At 43.6% G+C, this 27,903-nt stretch overlaps 1 protein-coding gene across 1 annotated transcript in view; it reads left to right on the plus strand.

The window, feature by feature from the left end:
• Positions 1 to 27,903, plus strand: part of DENND6A (DENN domain containing 6A) — a 107,901-nt gene that overhangs the window by 45,642 nt on the left and 34,356 nt on the right. The window contains exons 6-10 of the mRNA XM_077452019.1: positions 1,630 to 1,735; positions 17,815 to 17,894; positions 20,544 to 20,606; positions 24,413 to 24,468; positions 27,420 to 27,542. Of these exons, the coding sequence (XP_077308145.1) occupies positions 1,630 to 1,735; positions 17,815 to 17,894; positions 20,544 to 20,606; positions 24,413 to 24,468; positions 27,420 to 27,542 (428 nt within the window). The remainder of the gene's footprint in view (positions 1 to 1,629; positions 1,736 to 17,814; positions 17,895 to 20,543; positions 20,607 to 24,412; positions 24,469 to 27,419; positions 27,543 to 27,903) is intronic.

Genomic DNA, 27,903 nt, shown 5'->3' on the forward strand with positions numbered 1-27,903 from the left:
TGGCACATGGAGAAGAGGCGTAACCAAGGGTACCTACAGGGCAACCCCCTAAGAGGAGGTTCAGGGGTGTTCTGTGCAATACCACTGCACAGAGCTGGCAAGTATACCATGTTTTGTTATTTTAAAAATATATCTTAGCCTTTACAATCACTTTCATTACTGTTCTAGTGTACGGTATAGTATTTTGTATATTAATTCCTTTTAGGGCCCACTGACACTATTTGCATTGGGCTATGCTGGGCAGTAGGATGGGCAGATAAATGAAAGGTACACCTCCCTCCATTATTGAAATGTTTTACCGGGAAACTAGAATACAGCTTTTGTGAATGGAGGAGGGGGGTGAAGGGCATACATAGTTGTCGCTCTTACAGGTGCATTTAACAGGTCCAGCAGCTCATATTACGCCCTACAGCACCTGATCATTACTGTGGGGGGTATGGGGGGTTTAGAGGACTTGAAGATTTTAGCGAAGAGAGCAGCCACCAGGAAAAGCGACACTTTTTTCAAGTACCTCACTGGAAATGAAATTTAAAGCAGAGCTCAACCTGCCTTTCCTTCAACAGTCCCCATCCCTCGCTGGCACCGGCATCTTCTTCTGGGTGCCACTCTTTAGCCGTCTTCTTTGGCTGCTGTGGGATTACATCACTCCTGTGCATCAGTCATCCTGGCACACAGTGACTGTGCCATCAATGCAAGGGTAGCTGTGTATGCACACAGATAGAACTGAGGACAGACTATACAGGAAAAAAAAAATAAAACCTTGAAATGTAGTGCCTTGAAAATGCAGAATTTTTTTGGCCTCTGTTCTCTTCTTTTTTGAAGTAACATTAAAGAGGAAGTAAACCCTGATGAGTTTACTTCCTCTTTTTTTCCCTGCAAAGGTAAAGCATAATGGACTACTATGCATCGCATAGTAGCCCATTATGTGTCACTTACCTGACACAGGAGCCAGCGAAGTCGCCGATGTCCCCTGTAGTCCGCCGCATCCATCTTGCTGGTGGCGTCTCGCAGCTCCACCGCTGTCATTCGGCGAAGCCGCGATGACGTCACTCCCGCGCATGCGCGCGGGAGTCGACAAATGCGGCAGCTCCATTCTTGGAACTGCCGCGCTCAGTGCGCCTGCGTGCCGCTGTCTACGGCGCATGCACCGTAGACAGCGGTGCCCGTTTTCGGGCAAATATCTCCTAAACCATATAGGTTTAGGAGATATTGCTTGGACCTACAGGTAAGCCTTAATCTAGGCTTACCTGTAGGTCAAAGTGGTTTGTAAGGGTTTACAACCACTTTAAAGGAAGCTGCTTCCTTTGGGAACACTCATGCAGACTTGCCACCTTGTCTACCACTATTGACAGACAGGGTGGTTCGGCCCCACCCCTGCTTGCTCCTCACAGAATTTGATTGACCGCAGCAGGAGCCAATTGCACTCGCTGCTATCGATCTGTGTAGTGAGGGGGGACAGATCCAGCACACCGCTTGATTGGGCTCTGGTAAGTATAAGGACGCTAGGGGAGGACACAGGCAGCACAGTAGGCTTTACAACCGCTTTAAAGATTGTTTAAAATTTCATCACAATCACTTTGGTATGTCGAAATTTATAAAGGAAAATAACATTATTATTTTTTTTTTTAGTCCTTAGTGCTGATCAGCAAACTGCCATACATAAACTTCTTTAACACTGTGGTGAAGCAGATCGCCCCTGAGTATTTTGAAAGAAGTGACCCGTGCTTGGAAGCAGGTAAGTCCTTGATCATACTGACTCTAGACTTCCTTTAAATAAACTTTATTACTGGATAAGAGGAAAGATCACAACTGTCCCTCGATTTCCCCACATTGTAGCACTCAGTGCATTAAAGTAGCTCTCTCAAAATCTACTTGCAGCCGCATTCTAAGACTTAACCTATCTATCCCTGTTCAGCAAAAATCACTATACATACCAGAGGTGGATGCTGTGTGCAGGAGACAGCCGACAACGGCTGGCAAATTAATGGGAAGTTATGTCACCCATATGGGGCTTCCGTTTTTGACTGACTCTTCTGCACACTCCCACATACCGAAACCGTTGCTGACAGCTCAGTGTGGGACCGAAGCAGCTTCAGAAAAAGTATGTATAGCGATTTATTTTATTTATTTTTTTTCTTCTCTTTACATGTCACGATAGATTAGTCTTATTCCCTGTACACACGATCAGAAATTCCGCCAGCATAAGTCTGATGTGAGATTTTGGTCGGAAATTGCGACTGTGTGTATGCTCCATCGGACTTTTGCTGGCGGAATTCTGCAGGGAGAAATTCCCATGCTGACACAAGGGAAATGGGTTGAGAAAGTGTCAGTGACGCAGTTGGTATCCTGGAAGATGAAGGCATGCTACAGTGAAAAGATGGTATGTGTCTTGTGACCTGTGTTTGGCACAGATTTTTTTAGTCTTCTCTTCGTTGCTTGTTGCTTCTGCCCTTTAGGACTCATGCACATAGATGTAAATAATGCTGTGTTCATATATGTGACAAGAGAACGCTCTAGAAATATGGGACTATTATGGGCAATGTGGACAAAGACCAAAAGGCCACAGTTCAAAAAATATATACATTTGTTGAAAATATGATAAAATCTTTGCAAAAGGAGACATGGAGCTTAAATAATGTAAACTAGACACAATAAATGAGGCAGAATGTAAACAAAGCAGATCCCTGTTCTGTCAGGGGAGTAGAATGAGATTGTCTGTCTGTTCCTAGTTATTAGCAACAGTGATCTCTCTACTCCACTCCCCCCACAGTTAGAAAGCACCTCCCTAGGGAACATTTAACCCTTTGATGACCTGTGGTGTTAACCCCTTCCCTGCCAGTGTCATTCATACAATAAGTGCATTTTTATAGCACTGATCACTTTATAAATATCACTTGTCCAAAAAAAAGTGTCAAGTGTCTGATCTGTCCACTTTTATGTCACAGTCCCACTAAAAATCGCACATCACCGCCATTACTGGTAAAAAAATAAAAAGAAATAATAACTCTATCCCCCATTTTGTAGACGTGATAACTTTTGCACAAACCAATCAATATACGATAATTGGGATTTTTTTTAACCAAAAATATGTAAAAGAATACATGTTGGTCCAAACTGAGGAAGAAATTCTTTTTTTTTTTTTTTTTTCATATTTATTATACTATATCATATTATATACCATTATATATCATATTGTATACCATACCATTTTTTTGTTTTGTTTTATAGTGCAAACAATAAAAATCACAAAGGTGATCAAATACCACCAAAAGAAAGCTCTATTTGCGGGAAAAAGATTTAGTTAGACTTACCGGTGATGTTATTTCTAAGAGCCTTTCAGGACAACCTTGGAGAGAGCGCAGCTCCGCCCATTTTCCAGGAAACACATGCAGCATTTAAATCCCTCCTCTCCCATCATGGCTTCAGTTATTGTGTGGTCTCCGACATGCTGGAAAACAAAGCACAGAAAAACACCAAACAACCATGATAGATACTTAAAACCACTTCTAAGATGAAAGAGAGGGAAGTAATGGTTGTCCAGAAAGACTCGTAGAAATACCATTACCGGTAAGTCTGACCAAGTCTTTCTCAAATCGCCTTTCAGGACAACTTTGGAGAGGATAACTGATCAACTTACCCTAGGGTGGGACCATTGCCTGCAGTACCTTCCTACCGAAGACTTGATCTGCGATGGACAGTAGGTCCAACCTATAATGTCGGAGAAATGTTGAGAAGTTGGACCATGTGGCAGTCAGTCTTGCATATTTTTTCAGGCGTTGCACCGGGCCTTTCTGCCCAGGAAACTGCCGTTGATCTTGTAGAATGAGCAGCAATACCTGAGGGGGGTATTTCTCCCTTAGCTTTGTAGGCCTCCTCACTGCCCATTTAAGCCATCTGCCCAGAGTGCTTTTTGGAAACGTTTTCCCCTTTACATGAACCTGATAATTTCACAAAGAGAGCATTTTATTTTCGAAATTCTGTGACTGATAGAAAGTGTAGCAGGCATCTCCTCACATCCTGTGTGTGGAAAGCTTCTCCTCCTGGATTGGCAGGAGCTGAGGAGAAAGTGGGCAAGACTATTTCTTGTGAACGGTGAAAAGTTGAAGAAACCTTAGGTAGAAATGCTGGATCCATTTGAAGAATTACCTGGTTTGAAAAAACCTTCAGAAAGTTTTGTGACCTACAGGGCCTGAAGCTCGCTGACTCTTCTTGCTGACATAATGGCTACCAGAAAAATAGTTTTAAGAACTAAGCTTTTTAAGGATGCTTCAATCGGAGCTCCCAGGAGACCCTGTAAAACAGACAAATCCCAACTGGGAAAAACTTTAAGGGCTACCGGCCTATTCCGTGCAAGTGCCCTAAAAAATCTTGAAATTGAGACCTCTCTGGATAAGAGTCTTCTCGAAAAAAAACTGATGAGCTGCCACCTGGGTTTTCAGGGTGATGGCTGTCAGCCCTTTCTCCATTCTGTCATGGAGAAATTCTAAGACTGACACTACATTTTTGACCTGGAGGCCTTTAGACATGCACCAGGAATTGAACTTTTTCCAAACTTTCAGGTACATGGCACGAGTTACCTCCTTACTGCAGAGTAGGATCTTCACTAATTTATTAGACAGTCCCTTGGCCTGTAAGAGGTCTTCAGAAACCCAGCAGTTAGATGTAACTGGTCTGCTTCCGGATGTTTCACGGACCACTGTGTTAGCAGGTCCTTTCTGGGTGACGGCTTCCATGGAGGTTTTGTGGCCAGGTTTAGTAATGTCGCGAACCAGGATCTTTTTGGCCAGAAGGGAGTGACCAGGATCAGCTTGGTATTTTCCTCCCTGAATTTCCTTAGGACTAACGGTATCAGGGGGAAGGGGGGAAAAGCATAGCACAGCTGGTAATACCACAGATGGGCGAAAACATCTATGCCTACTGCATGGTCTTCTCGGTGGAGTGAGGAAAACTTCTGTATGTTCAAGTTCTGTTGGCTCGCGAACAGATCTATTTGAGGTTGCCACCAAGCTTCAGAGATCATCAAGAAGACTTCTTGGCTCAGACTTCACTCTGCTTACACCACTCTCCTTCTGCTTAGTAGGTTTGCTAGCAGGTTCTGGGTTTCCTTTAGATGGATTGCTGACAATGAGGGCACATTTTGTTCTGCCCAGGTAAGTAGCTGACTGGCCAGCTCCAGGAGTCCTCTGCTCATGGTTCCCCCTTGTTTCAATACCTAAGCTACTGCAGTTGCATCGTCCGCGAGAACCTTTATGTGATGTCCCTTTACTGCTTGTTGAAAAGCTAGGAGACTGAGAAAAATGGCCTTCAGTTTCCACCAGTTGGAGGACTTTCAGGCTTCTGCTTTGTACCAGGCCCCCTGAGAGGTTTGGCCGTCCAGATGGGCTCCCCACCCCCTAGAACTTGCGTCTGCTGTTAAAGGCTTGTCTAAGGGAAAAACCCAGGAGAGACTTCTTGCCAGGTTGGTTGAATTCCTCCACCACCAGAGCACCTGTTTTACGTTTGAGGTGAGCCTGATCTGTTTTTCTAACGACTCCTGGTGTGACCATTTTTGTAAGATATTCTTCTGGAGAGGTCTGGAATGTAGTCTGGCCCACTGTATGGGTGGGATTGACGCCGTGAGAAGTCCTAAAACTGCCATGGCTGATTGGACTGAAACTGAGAGATTGGATTGAATTTTCTTCATCTTCTCTTGTGTCAGAAAAACTTTTTTGAAGCACCGAGTTTACTGTATAACCCAGGAACTTCATCTCGTGCGATGGTTCTAGATTAGATTTTTCTAGATTCAGGAGCACCCCAAGTTCTTCAGGTGAGCCTGAGACTCCTGAAGATTTGTCAAGACCTGTTCTTTGGAGTCTGCAAAAAACAGGACGTCCAGTTGTGGGATGACTGAAATCCCCCTTAGCTTCAGAGGCTCCAGGGCTTCCGCCATTATCTTTGTAAAGATCCTGGGAGAGGATGAAAGTCCAAATAGCAGAGCTCTGAAATGGAGATGTCAAATTGAAGTCCCCAGGTTGAGGGTCAGACAAAGAAAGCGTTGAGAAGCCTGATTTATCGGGATGTGTAAATAGGCGTCCCTTAGATCTAGGGATGCCATGAAACAGTCTGGAGTCATTAATTTCATTATTGAATAGATTGTGTCCATCCGGAAATGTTTGTAATGGATCGATCTGTTCATGATTTTTAAGTTCAGAATCAACCAATACTTCCCCGAAGGTTTTTTCACCACGTATATGTGGGAGTAGAAACCCTGGCCTTCCTGATGTTTTGTGACCCGGATAATTGCTTCCTGTTGAATAAGATCCTGCCGCAGGTTCATGGTTGTGGAAGCTTTTTCTTGGTCCTTTGGAAGAGCTGTGATATAAAATCTGCTCGGAGGGGAGACCTTGCTGACAACTTTACTGATTCGGCTGATGCATCAGCCATGCATTTTACTGCCTTCAGTATCCATGGAAAGAACTCCAAAAGTTCTTTCTGTGATGTGCCTGCCTCAGCTTCTCTACCCAGCATTCTAGGTTCCTTGGGACAACCATGGAAGCCATAGAGGGTTTGAGGCTGGCTGATGTGGGAATCTCAGGCTTTTTTCAAGTGGGAGTCCGCTCTTTTATCCATCATATCCTTCAGCACGCCAGTGTCCTCGAATGCTAGGTCTGTGCAATGGGAAACCTGTGAGAATGAGGCATCTACACAGGGTTTCTTATTCCATACCTCTGACTCCTTATCTTTGAATAGAAACCTTCTCCTAAGGGTCTTGGAAAAGAAGGGGCCTCTCTCAGGGTTCTTCAATTCTTCCTTCACTGCGTCTGAGAGGATTCTATGGACTGGAAACACTGTTTAGTGTCCAAGTCCTTGGTACATTTTTTCATGAAACGACAGTTGCACCTTTTCCTCCTGGATCTTGAGGCTAGTGTAGATCAGCTAGCATCTTCCTCTTCTTCCTCGTCTGAATCCTTGAGGGAGGAAAAAGTACTTGTTCCCTCATCCCCTGAGTCAACGACCTCTTCTGTTCTAGAGGTAGATGCCCTAGGGCTGGACGGTGGATGCTGGGGCTCAACCTGACCTGTCGGGCTCTGTACCAGCATACTTTTGACCAAACTCACGAGTTCATATGCTCTCGTACTGAAGAGAACAAGTCCTTGTATTGCTGGGATGTTTCCTCTTCAACCAACTCCTTAATACAGGACCTGCCCATTGCTTTTTGCCACAAATCCCTGAGGGGGTTCTTGCAGGAAGGGCATTTCTTCTGACTTGGTGGGTTTGAATGCTTGCTTTTTCCTAATGCTTTTTCCTGAAATGAGAATACCATATTTATCAGCGTATAACACATACTTTTTTCCCCTTAAAATCAGGGGAATATCGTGGGTGCGTGTCATACGCCGATCTCCACTGACTGTGAGCGGAGCAAGTATCACCGCGAGATACACATAGCCGAGTGTACTCGGCTCTTCTTGGCTCCACTCACAGTCATGCCCAGTCCCGCCATTGGTCCTGCGTTATGTCCATTAGAGGGCGGGACTGGGCGTGACTGTGAGCGGAGCCGGCGAGAGCCGAGTACACTGGGCTATGTGTATCTCGGCTCAGCCCAGTCCCTGCGATCTCATTGGCATTCGCTCCGCTCCGGCGAGTTTCGGTGGCGTCAATTTTAAATTCGGCCAAGCGATGGCTGCACTGGGGATCAAGGCTGCACTGGACACTGATAAGGCTGCACTGATGGGCATTTAAATGTAAGTTTTTTTTTTTCCCCTTAAACGTCCCTCCTAAAAGCTTTTTTCCTTCAAATTCCCTCCTATACTTGCGGTGCGTGTTATACGCCAATAAATACGGTAATGAAATTCACCTAAGGGTCTCTAAACACTTTCCTGCCCTTAGTGAAAAAAAAATAGACCACCACCAGACAGAAGGGAAAGGTGCCCCGAGCAGTGCAAAACCACAGTTATAGCAACCACCATGTCCAAACTGCAGGATCTGAGTGACGTTCCCTCTGACCATGCAGCCACTGGCTCCCTGCAGGTAGGATCACACAAATAGCCAAAGCATAAGCCCATATGGTACCTGGGCCTGACTGCTGCCTGGGGCGCCTGCTTCCGCCATAGCTGTCAGTCTCTCGTCCATCCTTGGCAGAGAGTGCAGCAGGGACTGAGAAATAACACATCCGGTTTTAATTTACCTGGTCCCGGCATCATCGAGGGCCGGAACAGACGGTCGATAGACTCGCCCCCTTGGCCTCTGCGCTACAGGCGCTGGGAACCACTTGCCACCATGCCCGCACAGGAAGCCGCATCGCCAGACATGACGTCACACGCCAGCGAGGACCTGGAACCGCCATGCGGGACACGCCGCCAACCACCTGAGCCAAATCTGCAGACCCTGGGCACTCAAACACTGGCTCCTGCAGGCCATTGCTTCCCCTGAGCTGGAGAGGCTGGGGACTCTGCATCACTCCCGCCCATACTGGGGGGGGGGGGGGGGGGGGGGTGTGCTGGGATGGTCACTGCACTCCAGGCAGACACACTTTAAGATATAGGTTTTCTCCCTCCACCTTGGAGAGAGCGCAGCTCCCTGGTTCCAGCATGCACTTACACCATGGCGGAGAAAACACAATAACTGAAGCCATGGTGGAAGAGCAGGGATTTAAAGGCTGCATGTGTTTCCTGGAAAATGTGTGGAGCTGCGCTCTCTCCAAGGTTGTCCTGAAAGGCGATTTGAGAAAAAGGACATCAATTTAATTTGTGTACAACTTCGCATGACCGCACAAATTGTCCGTTAAACGTGAAGTCTAACATAGATCATAAAGATTCCCCGGATCTTAACACGGTATTGAAAAATTAAGACGACAAGCAATACACAGATTGTTGTCTCAGTTGGGTCAACCACAACACCAATCGGTACATAATTATCAAAACCGTATCTAGTGCGGTCAACATGACAGGGGCATAAATGTCGAAATTGGAAACACAAGGTCTACAAAGAAAGTCACATAGTGAAATGCTTGGTTGAGCATTGAAAGAAACCACTTTGCAAATTACAAAAAAAATTGATTTCCCTCACACAATCAATGTCTAAAAACAGGACTGACAGCTGCATACACGCTTACAAAAATGCACATGCACGCATGTATGTGCGTGTGTGCAGCTGCCAGTCCTGTTTTTAGACCAAGTCTATTTTAATCATTGATTGGGTGAAGGTAATCACAATGTTTTTTGTAATTTGCAAATTATTACATTTAAAGCTGTATTCTTTTATCCACTTGCCACCCAGGCCAATTCTGACATTTCTCTCCTACATGTAAAAATCATTATTTTTTTGGCTAGAAAATTACACAGAACCCCCAAACAAAGAGACCCTAAAGCAGGGATATGCAATTAGCGGACCTCCAGCTGTTGCAGAACTACAAGTCCCATGATACATAGTAAGACTCTGACAGCCGCAAGCATGGCACCCAGAGGCAGAGGCATGATGGGACTTGTAGTTTTGCAACAGCTGGAGGTCCACTAATTGCATACCCCTGCCCTAGAGAATAAGATGGCGGCCATTTAAACGTTTTATCTTGCATGGTATTTGCGCAGCAATTTTTCAAACGCGTTTTTTTTGGGGGGGGGGGACAGTTTCATGTATAGAAACAAAACCGTAAAGTTGGCCCAATTTTTTTGTATAATGTGAAAGATGATGTTATGCCAAGTAAGTAGCTGCCTAATATGTCATGCTTCAAAATGCACACGCTCGTAAAATGGCGCCACACCTCGGTACTTAAAAATCCCCACAGGCGACGCTTTAATTTTTAATTTTTTTACAAGTAACATGTTTTGAGTTACAGAGGAGGTGCTAGAATTATTCCCCTCACTCTAACTTTCACGGCGATACCTCACGTGTGGTTTGAATGGGGTTTACATATGTGGGCGCAACTTGCGTATGTGTTCGCTTCTGCGAGGCGGCACAGGGGCTCTTGAAATTTTATTTTTTATTTTTCTATTTTGACACTTTCTTTTTTACATTTACATTTTTTTTTTATCACTTTTATTCCTATTACAAGGAATGTAAACATCCCTTGTAATAGGAATAGTGCTCGACAGGTCCTCTTTATAGTGAGATCTGGGGTCAGTAAGTCCCCATATCTCACCTCTAGGCTGGGAATCCTGAAATAACAAATGAAAAAACTCCCGGTTCCCAGAGGAGGCGTCGGCATTTTTTCAAATGCTGGGGCCGGGCGTGCCGTCATAACAATGCGCCCTGCCTCCGAACGATAATGGAGACTCTGGGGACCATCTGGCCCACTGGAAATCTCTATGGTCAGCATTCGGGGACAGTCTGTTCCTACTCTGTTTGACGATTGCAGGGGCGAGTCAGGAGAAGCACCGGGGGGCGACGGGAGGGAGGGGTGTCCCGTTTCGCTGCTTATAAGAAAAATGAAGCCACTGAACAGCCAGTATGATCACTTTTATGGTGAAGGGAAACGCTGGCTCTAAAAGAAGATATCTGAATGATGCCTGTAGCTGCAGGCATCATTCAGATATCGCTGCTCAAAGTCCGCGACGTCATATTACGTTACTTGGGTGGCAAGCTGTTAGTGATCAACCGATTGTTCCACTATGTGACTTTCTTTGTAGACCATGTTTCTCCAATTTCTACATTTAAGTGAACTTTGACATCAGTACAGTTGCTGAGTTTACTAGATAGTGTTTGGGCTTGTTCACATGTGAGTTTCAGGGCTGGTAAAACCCTACGATTTAACTGCTCCCAACTGCTACCTCCTTTAGCTGCAGGGCCAGTGGCCTGGGATGTATACATACAATTTCTGCCACATCTGCAATGCTTTGTAACGATCGCTGCTGACTGCAACCCATTCACATTAATGGGGCCACTCTGCAAAATCCCTGCAACCGAGTGCAATGCACCTGGTTGCAGAAAGCTAGTCTTGGCCATCAAGAGGTTAAAGCAGATGGTGAGGAGGTGATACAATGCTCCTTCGCTGCCTGTCAAATGCTCTCTGAATGTGGATCACTCTTCAGAGATCACCTCATGTGTGAACAAGTTCTCAGTGACTCCATGAATGCTGTCACTTGTGCTCTTTAAAACCCAACTCTAAGTTGGGTACCCCCATTGGATTTTGGTTGGGCTCCTTTACAAACAGCTGATGGAGTATGGTGGCAAAAAAAACTGTCATGTAACCTGCACTCTATTTAGCCTGGCCTTATAGTTTTGGCCCAGAAGTGCAACCTCGTATAAATTCCATCATTCCCTGGAACGATGCAACATAGCAATAAACTGGTTTATACAATAAAATATTTCATCCTGTTTGTATTTGTTAGCGCTGTTTATTGTTAGGCATGGTTACTGTGTGATGTCGCTTCACTTACAAGCTGGATTTGCTTTTAGAAAATTCCCACACATGTAGCTGCAGACAGTTTAAATGTGTTTGTTTATGCCAAAGGTCTATCCTTTTAGAACAATCTCATAATAAGAAAAATGAGCAAACTAGGTGGGCTGACTGACTTGTCTTCTGCTGTCATCAGCAGTCTGTGTTCGTATTACTACATTCTGCTACACCCTTGAGAAAGTCCATTAAAGCTGCAGGCAAAGAAAACAAATTTAATCCAGGAGATTAAATGATCATAAAGTAGAATTCCAGTTACAAACTAAAATAAAGTAGTAGTCAGCTTTACCTGACTACTGTAACTACACAGAGCCCAGCGGTTTGGGTCTCCAGCAATCTGATACTGTCCCTGCCCCTGTACAATATGCCAATCAAAATGATCATGTATCCAGACCAGTGACTGGTACATTGGGCATAACAGACCACTGAAGACCTGTATTCTGGCAGCACAGGATCACATTCTTACTATTTTTAACATCAAGCACATAAAAATCTGTAAATCACGTACCATATACACTTTTGTTTAGCAGAATGACAGCATGCAAGTAAGCCTGAGCTTTAAAATATGAACACACTGAAAATACAAAATAGTTTATTTTTAAAGTGCACCTATCAGGCAGCTATGATTAAAGGTTAACGCCAATTTTGTGGAAGAAAAAACAAACCAACCCCCCTAAAATAGCATGTACAACCGCTACACAAGCCATATTGTAATGGGTACGTTATTAAAAAGTTCCTTTTTCAATTTGTAGAGCTATAATTTTCTGTAAAATTCAACGCTATATGTCAGCTTGGATGCTTTCTGTACACAGTTGGTGTATAGAACACCCCTGGAAATGTAATTTGCTGCTTGTTTGATTGGCTTACAGATTTTCCCAGAAGTCTGTATTAAAGTGTAGTTACACCGAGAAATTTAACTTCCGCTGATCCGGTGTCACATTTGGCACATTACTGGGTGGAGGGGGGAGCAGATACCTGTCTAATTCAGGTGTTGGCTCCTACTTCTGGCAAAAGAGCACTGCAGGATCTGGAAGGAAGGTAAAGAGAAAGATTTGGGGGGAAAAGGGGGAATGAAAAGGAGGATGGGGAAATAAAACAATAGCTCATCAACCGTCTCAAGAGGGGTCCTCCCGAAGGTGCCACAGCTCCCAGTCTCCCAGTCTTTATCATGTAATTCCAGCCTATCCTGTAGTCTAGCTGTAATTTTTTCCATTAGCACCATGTCTTTTATTCTGGCATACAGGGGGTCTTGGGAAGATGGGGAGTTCCGCTTCCAGTTGAGGACAACCAGACAGCGTGCAGCAGTAAGGCTGTGTCTGAGTAGTTTCTTGTACGGTTTGGGAATTTGTATGTTTTTTTTTTTTTTTTTTTTGTATGATTTGTGAATTTGTAGTGGTGATAAACCAAGCAGGAAAAATGTAGGAGTCAGGGGAACCGGCTCCTCAAATAGACGGGACAGCAGGTGCTGTGTTGAAAGCCAGAAGGGCACTATCAGGGTGCAGCTCCAGTAGATATGGTAAAGAGTACCTTTGTCCCTCTGACTACGCCAGCATGATTACTTCACCCAGTTTACCCTGGTTTGGTATAGAATAGGAATTAAGTAGCTGATTTATGTTGGAGATCAGGCCCCGAGGTGCAGCTCCTTCCAAGATTATGCACTCAAAAAGGGATGGAGCTGAAAATTGTAAGTTTGGGGTAATGGTTTGGGCATAACAACGTATTTTCATAAAATCCATAGAACACCTGGCGAGGTAACTCGTATTTGTTCTGAAGTTCAGCAAATGTTAGTAGTTTGAGTTCTAGGGTCTACCAAGTGTCCAAAGTGAAATGAGTGCTGTGTTGCCCAAGGCCCAGACATCTGGTGGGTGAGACTAGCAGGCAGCCTGGGGTTGCAGATACAGGAAGTTGAGGGCAATTTTGCAGAGCTGAGCTCATGTTTGTGAGATAATTTGTGCCAGAGCGATCTAAGCAGAGACATGGATCCCAAGAGCCTATCCAGGTCCATCTCCACACTCACATTCCAGAGCAAACTGTTAGGGTGTATGGGTGCCAGACATATATTTTCAATCTCCGTCCACTTATTACAAGATCATTGAGGGAACCAGAAGGTCATGGCGCGCAGTTGGATTGCTTACTAATATTTTACAAGGTTAGGGAATGCTAGTCCCCCATCAGATCTGGACGCCATTAATACTATGTCTCTTATAGTTCTAAACTAAGTGTATCGGATCCGCTTAGAGTGTTCGCAGGTGCGCATGGGGCACGGGAATGGGCAGTGTTTGAAATAAGTATAGGAGTTTAGGGAGGATGTTCATCTTGACCGAGGCCACACATTCCAGGAGGGATATGTGGTGAGTCTTCCATTTTTGTAGTAGTTCCCGTATAGATCGAGATGGGGGGAGAGGGGGGTTCGCTTGGTAAAGGGTGGCGGTAATGTTAACCCCCAGATATTTCATTGCTGAGGTCTTCCAGTTATAGGGGAAACTCGTTTGCAGGTGGTGGACTAATCCAGCAGGGATATTTAATCGGGAGGGCCTCTGATTTTGGATGCATTGATTTTATAACCCGAGAGGGTGCAGGCTAGGTAAGGAAATCTTGGGCTGAGTCATGCTAAATATGATATCGTCTGCAAACAGCGATAACTTGAACTCCTTTCCCCTAACTGTTATGCCACAAATGTCTAGGTTTCCGTGGATGGATGCTGCCAGGGGTTCAACACATAGAACAAACAGTAGAGGCTAGAGCGGCATCCCTGGTGGGTACCATTAGTGACTGGTAAAGAGGGGAGGATAGGGCGAAGGGTGTCTTCACTTGGGATGTAGGGTTGGTGTAAAAGTCTAAAATAGCTTGTAGGAAACAGGAAAGACCAGCCAAGACTGTCAAAAGCCTTTTCAACATCCAAGCTTAGTACTAAGGACCCCAGACCATCCCTGTTTGCCACTTCAATTAAGTCTATGACCCTCCTTGTGTTGTCACCCGCCTGGTGGAGAGGGATGAAGCCCACCTGATCTTTGTGAATTAGGGAGGGAAGGACCGCATCAATACAGAGAAGCTTGGTAAAAATGTTCAGGTCAGAGTTCAGAAGCACTAAGGCCTGTAGCTAACACATAAAGAGGGGACCTTATATGGCTTCAGAATCAAAGTCAGGAAGGATCGCTGCATATCTGAGGGTATGGGAGTATGCTGAAGGAAAGCGTTAAAAAGCTTACACATGTGTGGTATTAGAAGGGGGAGAGAGGATTTCTAGTACTCATAAGGGAGGAATGAATATCTGGGCCAGGGGATTTACGTGTAGGGAGATTTTAAATTTTCGACTCAAGTTTCTCCATGTGATGGGTGCATTGAGGGGGAAGACGGTCCAAGGGTTGTAGTTGGGGGGGATTCCGCGCTGCTCCAGGTATTGAGCAATGCGGTTAGCAAGATCGGGGGGGGGGGGGTTATAAAGAACCCCGGGGCTATTTATATAAGGTGTAGTAGAACTCAAAGGCGCAAGCAATGTCTCTGGGGTGGGATAGTACACAGCACGGTCTATTTTATTTATTTTTTTGGTGTGGGGTAATCACGTGGCTGCGGTCAGTTTTCTAGCTAATAGTGAGAGTGGACCTTGTTACCTTTGTCGTAGTATAATTGTTTCAGCCTAGTCTGGCTTTTTCTACTTGTCCTAGTGCCAGGTTTTTGAGTGTCATGCAGAGAAGGGATTTTTTTAAGTAAGGATAGGGATGGAAATAGCTGTAGGTGAAGTTCGAGGGCCCTAAATTTCGTTTCAGTTTGTAACTTGGTAGCCCTAGCATCTGTTTTCCTGGCGGAGGTGAGTTTGATGCTTCCCAGAGGGTGGAAAGAGATACCTCTGGGGTGTGTTCAAGAAAATACAGTTTCAGTGTGAACTCAGTGTGGACTTAAATTCTGTTTTGGAAGAGAGGTGCTGTAAGAGGAAGTTATTCAGCTGCCAATGACAATGTTTGCGACTGGGGGCTCCAGTGCAGTTTAAGATGGAGCTTGATTGGACAAAGAGATTGGGAGAATCTGCGCGGACCTGGTTATGTGTAGTGTGGTATTATTGACAAAGAGGTAGTCAATACGCCTGTGCATACAATGAGGGGTGGAAGGAGTCCGAGCATATCGTCTAGTAAGTTGACAAAAGAGTTTGAGTCCCTAAAGGCTCAGGCAGGCAAATCCAGTGGGTTTAGAAAACAAAAATCAGGCAGTGCTGGAAAAAAATGGTGGCCACACAAAAAATATTGACACTTTGGACATTTTCATTTTCCAGGGGTGTACTTATCTTCCTTGCCAAAGATTTAGACATTTTTTCAGTGTTGTCACATGAAAAATATTAAAATATTTACAAAAAATGTGAGTGGTGTACTCACTTTTGTGAGATACTGTATGTTCTCCCGACCAGGAGTAATAAATCACAGGCCAGGGGGACACAGAGAACTGATGTAACACATACAAAAAGTAAACAGTGAAACGTTTATAGGAACTCTAGGGGGTAGATGGGGGTGGTGGGGGGGGGGCAATGAACACTGTCCACTGTGACCACTATCGATATACGCCCAAAATATTAAACTAGAGGAAATCAGGGGCCTAAGGTGGCCATGAGCAGGTTAGTGAAGTGAACCGTGGGTGTAATCCAAGTGGAGACCCAGTCTACCGGTGAAGGTACGAGGGGAAGGCCCTTTGTTGGTAAGCCATTTTTTGGTTTGGTGGCTTTGTGGGGGGTATCCGGGCCCCGGGAGTGTTTGGTGGGTTAAATCTTCTGCCAGACTGTGGGAGGTGGTGTGGCAACCAAGTCCCAGTCCTGGAGCTGGGGGGTAGGGATCCCCAGAACATCACAAAAGACATCCAGGTCTCTGCAGATAGTCCTTGATGCCTTGCCGTAAGTCTGAAAGTAAATCCCCAACGGCATATGATGCCCTGTCCCGTAGCACGTGGAGAAGGGGTTGAAGGAGCCTGCGTTTTTGCAGGGGGGGATCCAGGAAAGGTCCGGGTAAAGCTGCACTGGTGTATTGTCAAAGACTTTTTTGCAGACAGAGCTATCTTGATGTCTTTCTTCAAGGGGGTAGTAGTAAATTCTGCAGATGACATGACATGGTTTGGAAGCAGGCCCTTTGGGGCATAGGGCTCGGTGGTCCTATCCATCTCGATGTGTTTGGTAGGGGATTCACCCAGGAGGTTGTTGAATAAGGCTTGCAGGGGGGTTTTGTAGATCTTTAGAGCCCTCAGACTCAGGGAGGCCAATCACTGTAATTGCTTACCTTTTAGGCTATAAGAGGGGAAGATTAGACGCTTATTTCAATGTTCACCATTTGCATATTAGGAAGGCTGAAATTATTTGTAGCCACCTCCTCTTAGCTTCCACTGTATGGATATATTTTTACTTTAAATTTTTCTGTTTTGACAGTTGTATTTTAGACTGTTGTCGTCAGTCAGCAGATGTGATGGGGAGAGTCGTTGGGGTTCAAATTAAGCTATAATGGTTTTTGGGCATTTCTTCTTCAGTCTTTCTGCTGTGTGGCAGGTTCTGCTTTATAAGCCAAAACATTGGCTATTCACTATATAGTAGTAAACCTTGACCTAAAGTTGACCTAAAGGCTGATGTCAGGTGGGTGACTCTTTCGCTAGAGACAAATTACCAATGTCAGGATAGCTAAAAAAGCTATTTGAGTGTCCTTATGGAACCATTCTCTTTGTAGCCAGATGTAGCGGAATGCCACTCTGTCGCTGGCTCTAACACTGCTGAATCCTGATCTCTGGCAATGTGGACGGCATCCTGTAGTTGCCTCTGCTACAGAGGGAGTTATTCCACAGGGGCAAACGGGCAGCCTTTTAGCAATGCTGCTGCTGGCAAGTTCAAGAAATTGGCATCGGTAGAAACTCTATGCCCATCTGACATCCGCCTTACACTGGAAAGGTGCGTGAACTTCAACAGTGCCGTTTTCTTGGTCTTCTTTTAGGTCAAGCTAGGTTCATTTTACCTCTAACCTTAGAGTGGAACTTAACTGTATCTGAGCACCACAAACTTAGAATGCCATTTCATTTTTTTCATGCAAATCTATTTTTATTAAATTTTCACATAAAACAAAAGCATGTACAGCCTCCAATGATGTAACCCACTATTTAATTCAGGTTTAATATTCAAAGCAAGGTCACCTATCCATCCATTTCTCCATTTTGTTGAAAAATCACTTTGAAAAATGCCACCTAATATTTCTAGTCATGGCCAACTTGAGTGAGGTCAGATGGTTCATGTAGTTTGTACTTCCTGGAATCCGTCAGCCCTTGGCTCAGGCTTGCATGCAGAAAGATGTATATAATTTACCTTCCTAGCTGTTTACTAATGCTAGCAACATATAGATTAAAAATAGTTTGTTGAATGAGAGAGTTTACTTCCACTTTAAAACTGACTCTAAACCTAGGCCTAACCCTTTCCTTTTTTATTTCTGCAGCTTGCAGTGATATAGACCGATGGCCCCCTCCTGTGCCAGGGAAGACTCTGCATCTGCCAATTATGGGACTCGTCATAAAGGTATGACACCTAAGTGCGGAACTTTAGCATTCTTAAAACATAGCAGGATAGCACAAAGAGTAACTGTGCAAATAGTATGTGCTACCTGCTCTGTTCCCTTATGTTTTTGGATCACCCACTGTGCTTTGTGGTCATTTTGATGTTAGTAGATTCACACTCTATTACTTCCCAGGCAAATTTTGATTTGCCAATTCTGATGCCTGCTTTTTAAAGGGTTTATACACAAAATAATTTTGAGCCACCCAGTTTGCAATTAAATGAAAATAGTTTGCCCATCTTTAGGCTCATTTTATAAAGATGATAAGCTATGTCTCTGTTACTCCTCTGTCTGTCCTTTTGCAGATAAATAACCGTTTAATCAGCTGCCACAGCCTCCGTTATTCTTTACAGATGAATGGAGTTCTCATTCAGACACATCAGGGGTTGACGCAGACACAGATAATGGAGGCTAGAAAATGTGCAGGAAAGCTTTCTTGTAATTGCTGTTGCCCGTGCCTGCAATAACCTCTGATGTGCCTGGCGACTGATTTATTCTAAAGAGATGACAGCTATTACACAGTAGCTTAGGAACCAGGGGGTGGAGTATGCTGGTTCCTATGCTACATTGAATGCTTCACTGTGAGCTCTAGGTAACAGTGCAGGAATGCTTCCTAATATGTTCCTTGCCCGTGGCCTGTTAATATCCGATCGCATGGCCAAATGCATTTGATGTGTGGGCAAGACTACCTGTCTGGCATTGTAGAACATATGCTCGATACATTGTGTTGAGGTCAGCAGGACAGTAAAGTCGTGGTGATTAGTGCCTAGCAAGGGGGAGAGCCAGAATCCAAAATGTCACAGAGGACCCAAAAGTAATAATGTAATATATTACAGTTAACCAGTTCGTAAAAGTGATAGCTGCAACTGTTTTTCTTATTTTAGGGCTCTTTCTCGCGGACGTGTCCGTGTATGGAGCCCGCTCTGCTCAGCGGGGGATCGCTCCGTCGATCCCCGCTCAGCAGGAAGATGACAGGTCCATCTTTGCACACTGTGCAGGGATGGACCTGTCAGAGCGCCGCTCTCCCCTATGGGGGATTGGATGAGGACGGACCATAGATTCCGTGATCATCCGATCCGCAGACGGAATGAAAAGTAGTTTTTTTTTTTCCTCTGTCACACTTTTTCGGATTGTAGCGGGTCGAATGTCAGCGGACATGTCAGCGCTGACATCCAACGCTCCATAGAGGTCTATGGAGTGTCTGTTCAGGTCCTCCTAAAAAACTGACAGGCGGACTTGAACGGATCGTCTGTGTGAAAGAGGCCTAAGGCTTTTTTACTGTTTTTTCACCTTGTGATCTACCCAGTAAATCTGTTATTTTTCATCTTTCTTTAAATGACCAAGCTGTGAAAAAAGAGGTTTCTGGAACTGCTTAAGAACTGTTATTTGGAGTTAGACTTTAATTTGTTAGCCTTAGACTTTAGGTTTAAAGTGATTGTAAAGTCTTGTTTTAAAAAATGAAAATAAATAACAAACGTTATATTTACCTCCTCTGAGCAGTTGGTTTTGCACAGAGCAGCCCAGATCCTCCTCTTCTTGGCCCTCTTTGCTGCTCCTCCCTCTTCTCTATGGAGTGCCCCCCTCAGCCATCAGTTTTCTATGGTGGCACCTGAGCCGAGTCAGAGCTCCATATATCCATTCAGACATTGAGCCCTGTCCCCTTTCTCCCCTTATTGGCTGACTGACTTTGACAGCCACGGTAGCCAATGGCGTTGCTGCTCTGTCTCAGCCAATCAGGAGGAGTGTCCCAGATGGCTTGGACATTCGTGGACATCGCTGGAGAGAGAAGGGGTTCAGTTAAGTAATTAGGGGGGTGCTGGGGAGGCTGCTATACACCAAAGTTTTTTTTTATGTTAATGCATAGAATGCATTAAGATATAAAACCTTCTGCCTTTACAACTCCTTTTCTGCTGACAAGTTTTTTGGACACGGTTTCTAGATTGTATTTGCTCTTGAATAAATACTCATTTTAAAATTGTATCCTCCTAATTGCAGCAGAATTTGCTTTAAAGCTTAACTCCAGGGAATTGGAAAAAAAAACTACCATTTCAGAGGGGAGCAGGTTGCCTGTGATGCCATGAAAACAGACTTTTTACTTGTCTTATTCCTCACTACTGCAGACTCCTCCTTCCATGCAACCAATCCCCTGCAGCCTCTACTTTTTGTTGCCACATCTAGCAGTAGCAGCTGTAACGTCCTCATGTACAATGCCATACCGAAAATTTCCACATTGTACGTGAGGGCACAGAGGGCCTGCCCATAACCTGGCACATCTACCAGTCTGAGCTCTTCTGTACAAGGGCTTTCAAGTTACTAGTTATGTTTAAAGACCCACTTCATCATATTTCAAGTCTAGACATATATTTCCTTAATTGTTTTTTTGGGGGGTTTTTCTGCTTGGAGTTCAGCTTAAAAATTCTGTCCAAAATTTGTAATTTCACTATCCTATCCTGAAGTATTCATTATGATAACAAAGTAGATTAACTGCTGACTTTTCTCTGAATATATTAGGAAAATAAGGTTTTAACGCCAGGTGTATGTTTGATGCTTTACTCTTGTGAGTGTTACCTTTCTAACTACTCATTGTACAACTTCAACTTTCAATCTTTCAGGTGCGAATACCAACCAGACATGACAAGCCAGGGACAACACAGTTGGTGGATATGACTCAACAGGTAACATTGGTTGAATGGGGATTGTGATTTCTTACATAGATTTAAACTGGCCATAGATGGACCGAAATTTGTCTGGTTCAGCAGGAACTGTCCAAATTGCAATCCATCCATGGGCAGGCTGATTGTATCAAAGTCAATATATCAATCAACTTGATTACATCCAGCCTGTCAGGTTTTTTTTTTTTTTTTGTACGATCACTGCTGCTGTCTATAATCTGCAGTATTGATTGCTGTATTCTGGAGGCAGGAAAAGCTTCTGCTTTTCAGAATACTTACCTCCTAACTCCCAAATGGGCTCTTTGTGGCCTAATTAATTTCCCGGGCAGTAAAATCTCAAGGGGCTGCAAGCAACTGCTTACTATCATATCCCATGTGGCACAGAAGACTATTTTTTTTTTTTTATAATTCATGGCTAAATTATCCTACTTTTTTTTTTTTTTTTTTTTTTTTTTTTTTCCATGGAATGGGTGGTGGTCTCCCTTCATAAGGAATTACAGGTTCAAATTTTTGTGGAAACTAGAATTATAATGTAATGCTTTAAACATAATTAATGGTATCTACTCAGACAGGTTTTGACAGGTACCAGCTCCCACTTCTGGCTCAGATCGCTGAGCCAGAAGTGGGATCGCTGAGCCATAAGACAAGTATTTGGCGCAAATCAAAGATATTAGGTTCCCACTTAAAAAAAGTCTATAAAATTACATATGATAGTGAGTGCAGGGAATGCACTACTTTGTCAAGTCCAAAAAAGGAAAATTAAATGTTCTTTTGTTCCTGAGGAGAGGGGGGGGTGGAGAGGGATGGAGAGGGGGGATGGATCCGCATGCAGGGCTGCCACCTTTAAAAGAGCTGAAACTCAAGCTCCTGGATTGCTGCAGATAAAGGAGAAAAAAAGAGAGAGAGGGGCATCTCTGGGTGCAGATTTTTCAAAAGGTTTTATTTTCAGTGTAAAAACATAACATTTTGCACTCACATTTAGTAGGCAAAAAGTAAGCATTAAACACAGAGGGTTATCTGGTGTATCTGATTATGGGACGTCAGCCAGTGATCCGGTCCACATCTGTCATCTCGTTGTTCCTGTTCCTCTCACATGAGGTCCACTACAGGTGTTTTTTATGAAGCAGCCGGCTTATGGTGGACACGAGATGTGCGGTCTTCAGAACGAGGCTTGGGAGGCAGAGATGACCAGGGCGCGGGGCTGTGACGTCAGAGGGTATGCGACGCGTTTCTTGAGCGTGCGGGTCGAGATTGTCGGACGACCGCGCTCTTTCATCAGGCAGAATCAGAATAAAGTGAAGGGGACTAGGGATTTAAATAGGGGCAGGCTAAGGACAGTAGGCGTGGCTGGAGGTGGACTAGGAACAGGTGAAGGGGCGTGATCGTTTCCTTCCCAATACTCAGCCGGAGCCACGCCCCTTCACCTGTTCCTAGTCCACCTCCAGCCACGCCTACTGTCCTTAGCCTGCCCCTATTTAAATCCCTAGTCCCCTTCACTTTATTCTGATTCTGCCTGATGAAAGAGCGCGGTCGTCCGACAATCTCGTCCCGCACGCTCAAGAAACGCGTCGCATACCCTCTGACGTCACAGCCCCGCGCCCTGGTCATCTCTGCCTCCCAAGCCTCGTTCTGAAGACCGCACATCTCGTGTCCACCATAAGCCGGCTGCTTCATAAGAAACACCTCATGTGAGAGGAACAGGAACAACGAGATGACAGATGTGGACCGGATCACTGGCTGACGTCCCATAATCAGATACACCAGATAACCCTCTGTGTTTAATGCTTACTTTTTGCCTACTAAATGTGAGTGCAAAATGTTATGTTTTTACACTGAAAATAAAACCTTTTAAAAAATCTGCACCCAGAGGCGCCCCTCTCTCTCTTTTTTTTTTCTCCTGGATCGCTGAGCCAGCCTCCCTTCTTACCCTTGCAGTATATTTTTATACTGTACATTGTCTTTTTTGATTTAATTGTTGGTCACATGTTCCAGGCTATACCCACTAAAAGCACATCACTTTGTATTATAATAATAAAACCACAGTTTTGTGTAAAAAAAAATAAAAATTAAAAAAATAATCATTGTAAAATTTGTTAAACACTTTAAACACAAACACAATAATATGTGCCTTGTCTATGTATTGAAATATGTTTAACAAAGCTACCCAGCGCAACTGTAATTTGGCTCTAACTGTTATAATGAATTTAATAGTAGCAGTACCCGAGCTTTTTAATGGAATATACAGTGCCTTTACCCCAAGCACAACGTCAATCTATTTTATTGGGATTTTATGTAATAGACCAACACAAAGTGACACATAATTGTCAAGTAGAGGGAAAATGATAAATGTTTTTTTAACATTTTTTACAAATAAATATGTAAAAAGTGTCGCGTGCATTTGTATTTAGCCCCCGAGTCAATACTTTTGTAGAACCACCTTTCACTGCAATTACAGTTGCAAGTCTTTTTGGGGATGTCTCTACCACCTTTGCACATCTAGAGAGTGACATTTTTGTACATTCTTCTTTGCAAAATAGCTTAAGCCCTGTCGAATTGAATGAAGAGCGTCTGTGAAGAGCAATTTTCAAGTCTTGCCACAGATTCTCAATTGGATTTAGGCCTGGACTTTCACTGGGCCATTCCAACACATGAATGTGCTTTGATCTAAACCATTGCATTGTTGTTCTGGCTGTATGTTTAGGGTCGTTGTCCTGATGGGAAGGTCAACCTTCGCACCAGTCTCAAGTCTTTTGCAAGCTTCTAAGGTTTTTATCTTCCTGTATTTGGCTCCATTCATCTTCACATCAACTCTGATCAGTTTCCCTATCCATGTTTCAGAGTGGGGATGTGTGTTCAGGGTGATGTGCGATGTTAATTTTCTGCCTCACATAGCGTTTTGCTTTTTGGCCAAAAAGTAAAATTTTGGTCTCATCTGACCTGAGCACCTTTTGCCACATGTTTGTCATGTCCCCCACATGGCTTCTAGCAAACTGCAAATGGGACTTCTTATGGCTTTCTTTCAACAATTGCTTTCTTCTTGCCACTTCTTGCCACTCTTCCGTAATGGCCAGATTTGTGGAGCGCACAACTAATAGATGTCCTGTGGACAGATTTTCCCACCTGAGCTGTGGATCTCTGCAGCTCCTCCAGAGTTACTATGGGCCTCTTGGCTGCTTCTCTGATTAATGCTCTCCTTGCTTGGCTTGTCAGTTTATGTGGGCAGCCATGTCTTGGTAGGTTTACAGTTGTGCCATTCTCTTTCCATTTTTGGATGGTGGATTGAACAGTGCTTTGTGAGATGTTCAAAGCTTGGGATTTTTTTATAACTTAACCTTGCTTTAAAGTTCCCCACAACTTTATCACTGGTCTGTCTGGGGTGTTCCTTGCCTTCATGATGCTGTTTGTTCACTAAGGTTTTCTAACAAACCTCTGAGGGCTTCAACTGTATTTATACCGAGATAAAATTACACACAGGTGGACTCTGTTAACTAATTAAGTGACTTCTGAAGGCAATTGGTTCCACTAGATTTTAGTTAGGGGTATCATGGAGTAAAGGGGACTGAATAGAAATGCACGCCACACTTTTCACATATTTATTTGTAAAACATTTTGAAAACCGTTTATCATTTTCCCCTTAACGTCACAATTATGTGCCACTTTGTGTTGGTCTATCACGTAAAATCCCAATAAAATGCATTAACGTTTTTGGCTGTAACATGACCAAATGTGGAAAATTTCAAGGTACTGTATAACTCCTGTTCTTCTTCTACTGTATTCCAATGACTGTTTATTTTCTTTCCTTCTTTTAGACAGATGCACAAATTTCTGTGTTATTACCAACCATCCATGAAGTTGATCTGTTCAGGTATAAGCATAATGGGACATATTGTACGTCCATGTTGCCTTGTTTGCAGGTGTTAAAGTGAAATACAAGCCTAACTCCTGTCTATTTATTTAAAAACATCCCCTCTTCCTGCATACCCTGTATAAAAAAAAAAAAAGATTTGTGTACTTATCTATTTTAATGTGATGTGATCCCGCAGCTCTGTCAGTGAGCAGCAGCTGCTGCAGGGGAGAGGAGGGTTTGCAGACAGCAGCTGGGCCATGGAAACCAATGGGTGATGTCAGTTCTGGGAGTTCACAGCTGTTTTCGAGTGCTCCCTTACTCAGGTGAGCCAGAGCTGCTGAGCCATGTGACTTTACAAAATTAAAAATGGGTATGTACACAAATCTTTTTCTACACGGTATGCTGGATAAGTAGGAGAAAGGGGGAAGTAACATTTTAAGGAATATTTAGACTTGGGCTTTACTACCACTTTAAACTGATTGTAAAATCTTGTTTGAAAAAAAAAAAAATTAACAAGCGTTATACTTGCCTCCCTGTGCAGTTGGTTTTGCGGAGTGCCCCCGATCCTCCTCTTCTCGGGTCCCTCTTCTCTACTCCTGGCCCCCTCCCTCCTGTCGAGTGCCCCCACAGCAAGCAGCATGCAGCTGCTCCACGTGTGCATTCAGACATGGTGCCCCGACCCGGCCCTGCCCCCGAGTAGGTTAAGGAGATATTTTTTGCACCTACAGGTAAGCCTAAATCTAGGCTTACCTGAAGATCAACGTTGTCTGTAATGGTTTACAACCACTTTAAGGTAGAGCACCCAAAAGATTAGCACCCCATCCCAATTAATTAATATAAAAGAAGAGGAATAACGGGATTTTAACTGTGCTGGCAAATAATAATGAAAACCAATGTAATAAAATGTAGAATACTTTTAATGAGAATATAGTTAAAAATGTAAAGACAAAGCCACTTGGGTCATAAATTATCAAAAGTTGATGATAAAGGTGGTCACAGACGAGTATTCAGCTTTAGACAAAGATTACTTTTCCATATATTAACCTGACATGTTTCGCATTTAGCTTCATCAGGGGGTATACGAATCAAAGAAGATAAGAAACTGTACAGGAATATGAACAGAAAAGAAATACAATTAGATACAAAGTAGCAAAACATGCGTTCTCTTGAATGCAGACATAAATGTATACATATTAAGGTACATGTATCTCCTGCCAATTTCTGCTCCCAAGGAAGGTGAATCTACAGCGCCAGACCTCCATGGGGGACCAATCGACCCAAATGAGAGGGACTCTATGCAGCCGCAGAAGGCACACAAAGTAACCTGGCTGCAAATGCAAGAAGGAACAAACTGGTATAAGAGAATTTTTCTAGTTATTAGAGACGCAAATTTCTAAAAATTGCGTAGATATGTGTATTTGATAATATGGATACTCACTTAAGAGTTGAATTCAGAGCATAGGGTGGAGGGCGTCTGAGGTGTAAAAGGCATGTATATAAATCCAGTAGAAATATACTGAATAAATCTATAGAAAAAGGATAAGGAATGAGCATTGTGTATGTGTATATGTGTGTGTGTGTGTGTGTGTGTGTATATGTATATGTATATATAGAGATAGAAAAAAAAAATTCTTTAAAAGGTACAATAGGGATCTTTTTTAGTAAGCAGAGTTGTTTGATTTGTGTATAAGCACAGTTAGTCCAAAGGGAGTATAATTGGGAGAAAAGGAGAATAAAAAACAGGAAATATCAACAGAGATAATCAAATTTGCATCCATATGGAATATATATAAGCCAGGATGCAAGGGGAAAATGTCTCAATAATGATGAAGGGAAAAACGTCTCAATGATGAAGGGAAAAATGAAAATAATCATGAATGAAGTAACACTAAATGTTAGAGAGAAAAAAAATGAAAATTATCATTAGTTTAGAGCAGAAAAAAGGAGAAAGATCCTGGAGTAACCATAGTGAAATAGCCATAGAGAGAGACATAGATGCAGACACTTTAAAGATATAAAATTCAGGAAAGTAGTAGTAAAGCAAAAAAAAAATGAACTGAACTTGTGAGGTGGCGGGGGGGGGCTTTGAACTTGCTAGAAAATTTGACAACTCCAGGAAATCCCTTCCCTAGCACAGCTCCTTCCCTCCTTTAAATGTCATTGCCTGCTCATTTTCTGTGCTGGTCCTAATCCTCCACCTCTCCTCTCCCTACATACCTTTTTATGTAGCACCAGGGGATGAGTGAAAGAGAAAACTGTAGAGTGTTACTTGAGTGACAAGATCTATGTCTTTTGGGGCTTTTGGCATCAAATTCATGTAGGCAAAGACATGGGAGCATAGGGAAGGTGTGTATTAGCCACGGGAGGCTAATTTTTGGGGGGCAAGCGAAAATTCTGGAAAAAAAACTATCGAATGCAGCCTCTGTGCCCATCGAATGCAGCCTCTGTGCCCACCCTCTGTCTGCATGGCACTTACCCTGTCTCTGTGGAACAGCGGTTGATGGCAGCGAGAGCGGTGTCCTCCATGCTCCTCAATGTCTTCTTCCGTCCTCTCCTATGATTGGACGCCTGATAGGTGTACAATCTCAGCTCCTGTCGTTTCAGCCAATCAGGTGACGAATAACTGACTCGAGCACCTGATTGGTGGAGAGGAGAGGTGGTTCAGTGTTAGGAATATTCATTTGCTTTTCTAACACACCTGGGTGAACTGCGAGCGCCAAGCACCTGGATAGGGGTTGGCAGCGGCGGCCATGGATAGATTCATGCAATGCATGAATCTATCTATTGGTTTAGAGAGGGGGCGGCGCTCGTACGCCTTTATGGACACTACAGTTCTAGGATTGGGTTTTCAAGTGATGTGTCACGCGTTGGGGTGTTTAATTTCAACCTGTGCTTATAGAAAACAATGTGATTTTCTTTTAGGAGATGAACTTTTATATGATTTAAAACAGGCTGCTCTTTTTGCGTAGGTGCTTTTCCCCAGTCTTCTTCCACATCCAGTTGCTATGGGAATTGGTGTTACTTGGGGAACCTCTGGTGGTAATGGCTCCTTCTCCAGCACAGTCTTCTGAAACTGTGCTAGCCCTTGTTGGGTAAGTCTTCATAGGCTTCTTCTCTGTGGATTTACCAAGATAATATCTCTATTTATCTAAGTAAATGTTAGTCAAGGAGTATGTCTGGTAAAGTAATTTTGTATACACACCCTTCAAGATTTGTCGAATATAGTTATTTCCGTATATCAAATTACTTTGGCCTATGGCTTTAGTATGATTTAGCATTAACAATTTGAACTCCAGATTTATCTTTTGAAAAGAGAATGAAATACAGCTGACATCATTGTTACATTGTAAATTCATGCTGTGATAGCCTGGTAATACTTTGTGGAAAAAATCTCATGTTTTGGATGCACGCGCTGTCCTCATGTAAAATTGAATAGAATTGTATTTTCTGGAC

The sequence above is a fragment of the Lithobates pipiens genome, unplaced genomic scaffold (assembly GCF_037356315.1).
Source record: "Lithobates pipiens isolate NorthernLeopardFrog02 unplaced genomic scaffold, aLitPip1_a1.2 Scaffold_23, whole genome shotgun sequence".
NCBI lineage: Eukaryota > Metazoa > Chordata > Amphibia > Anura > Ranidae > Lithobates > Lithobates pipiens.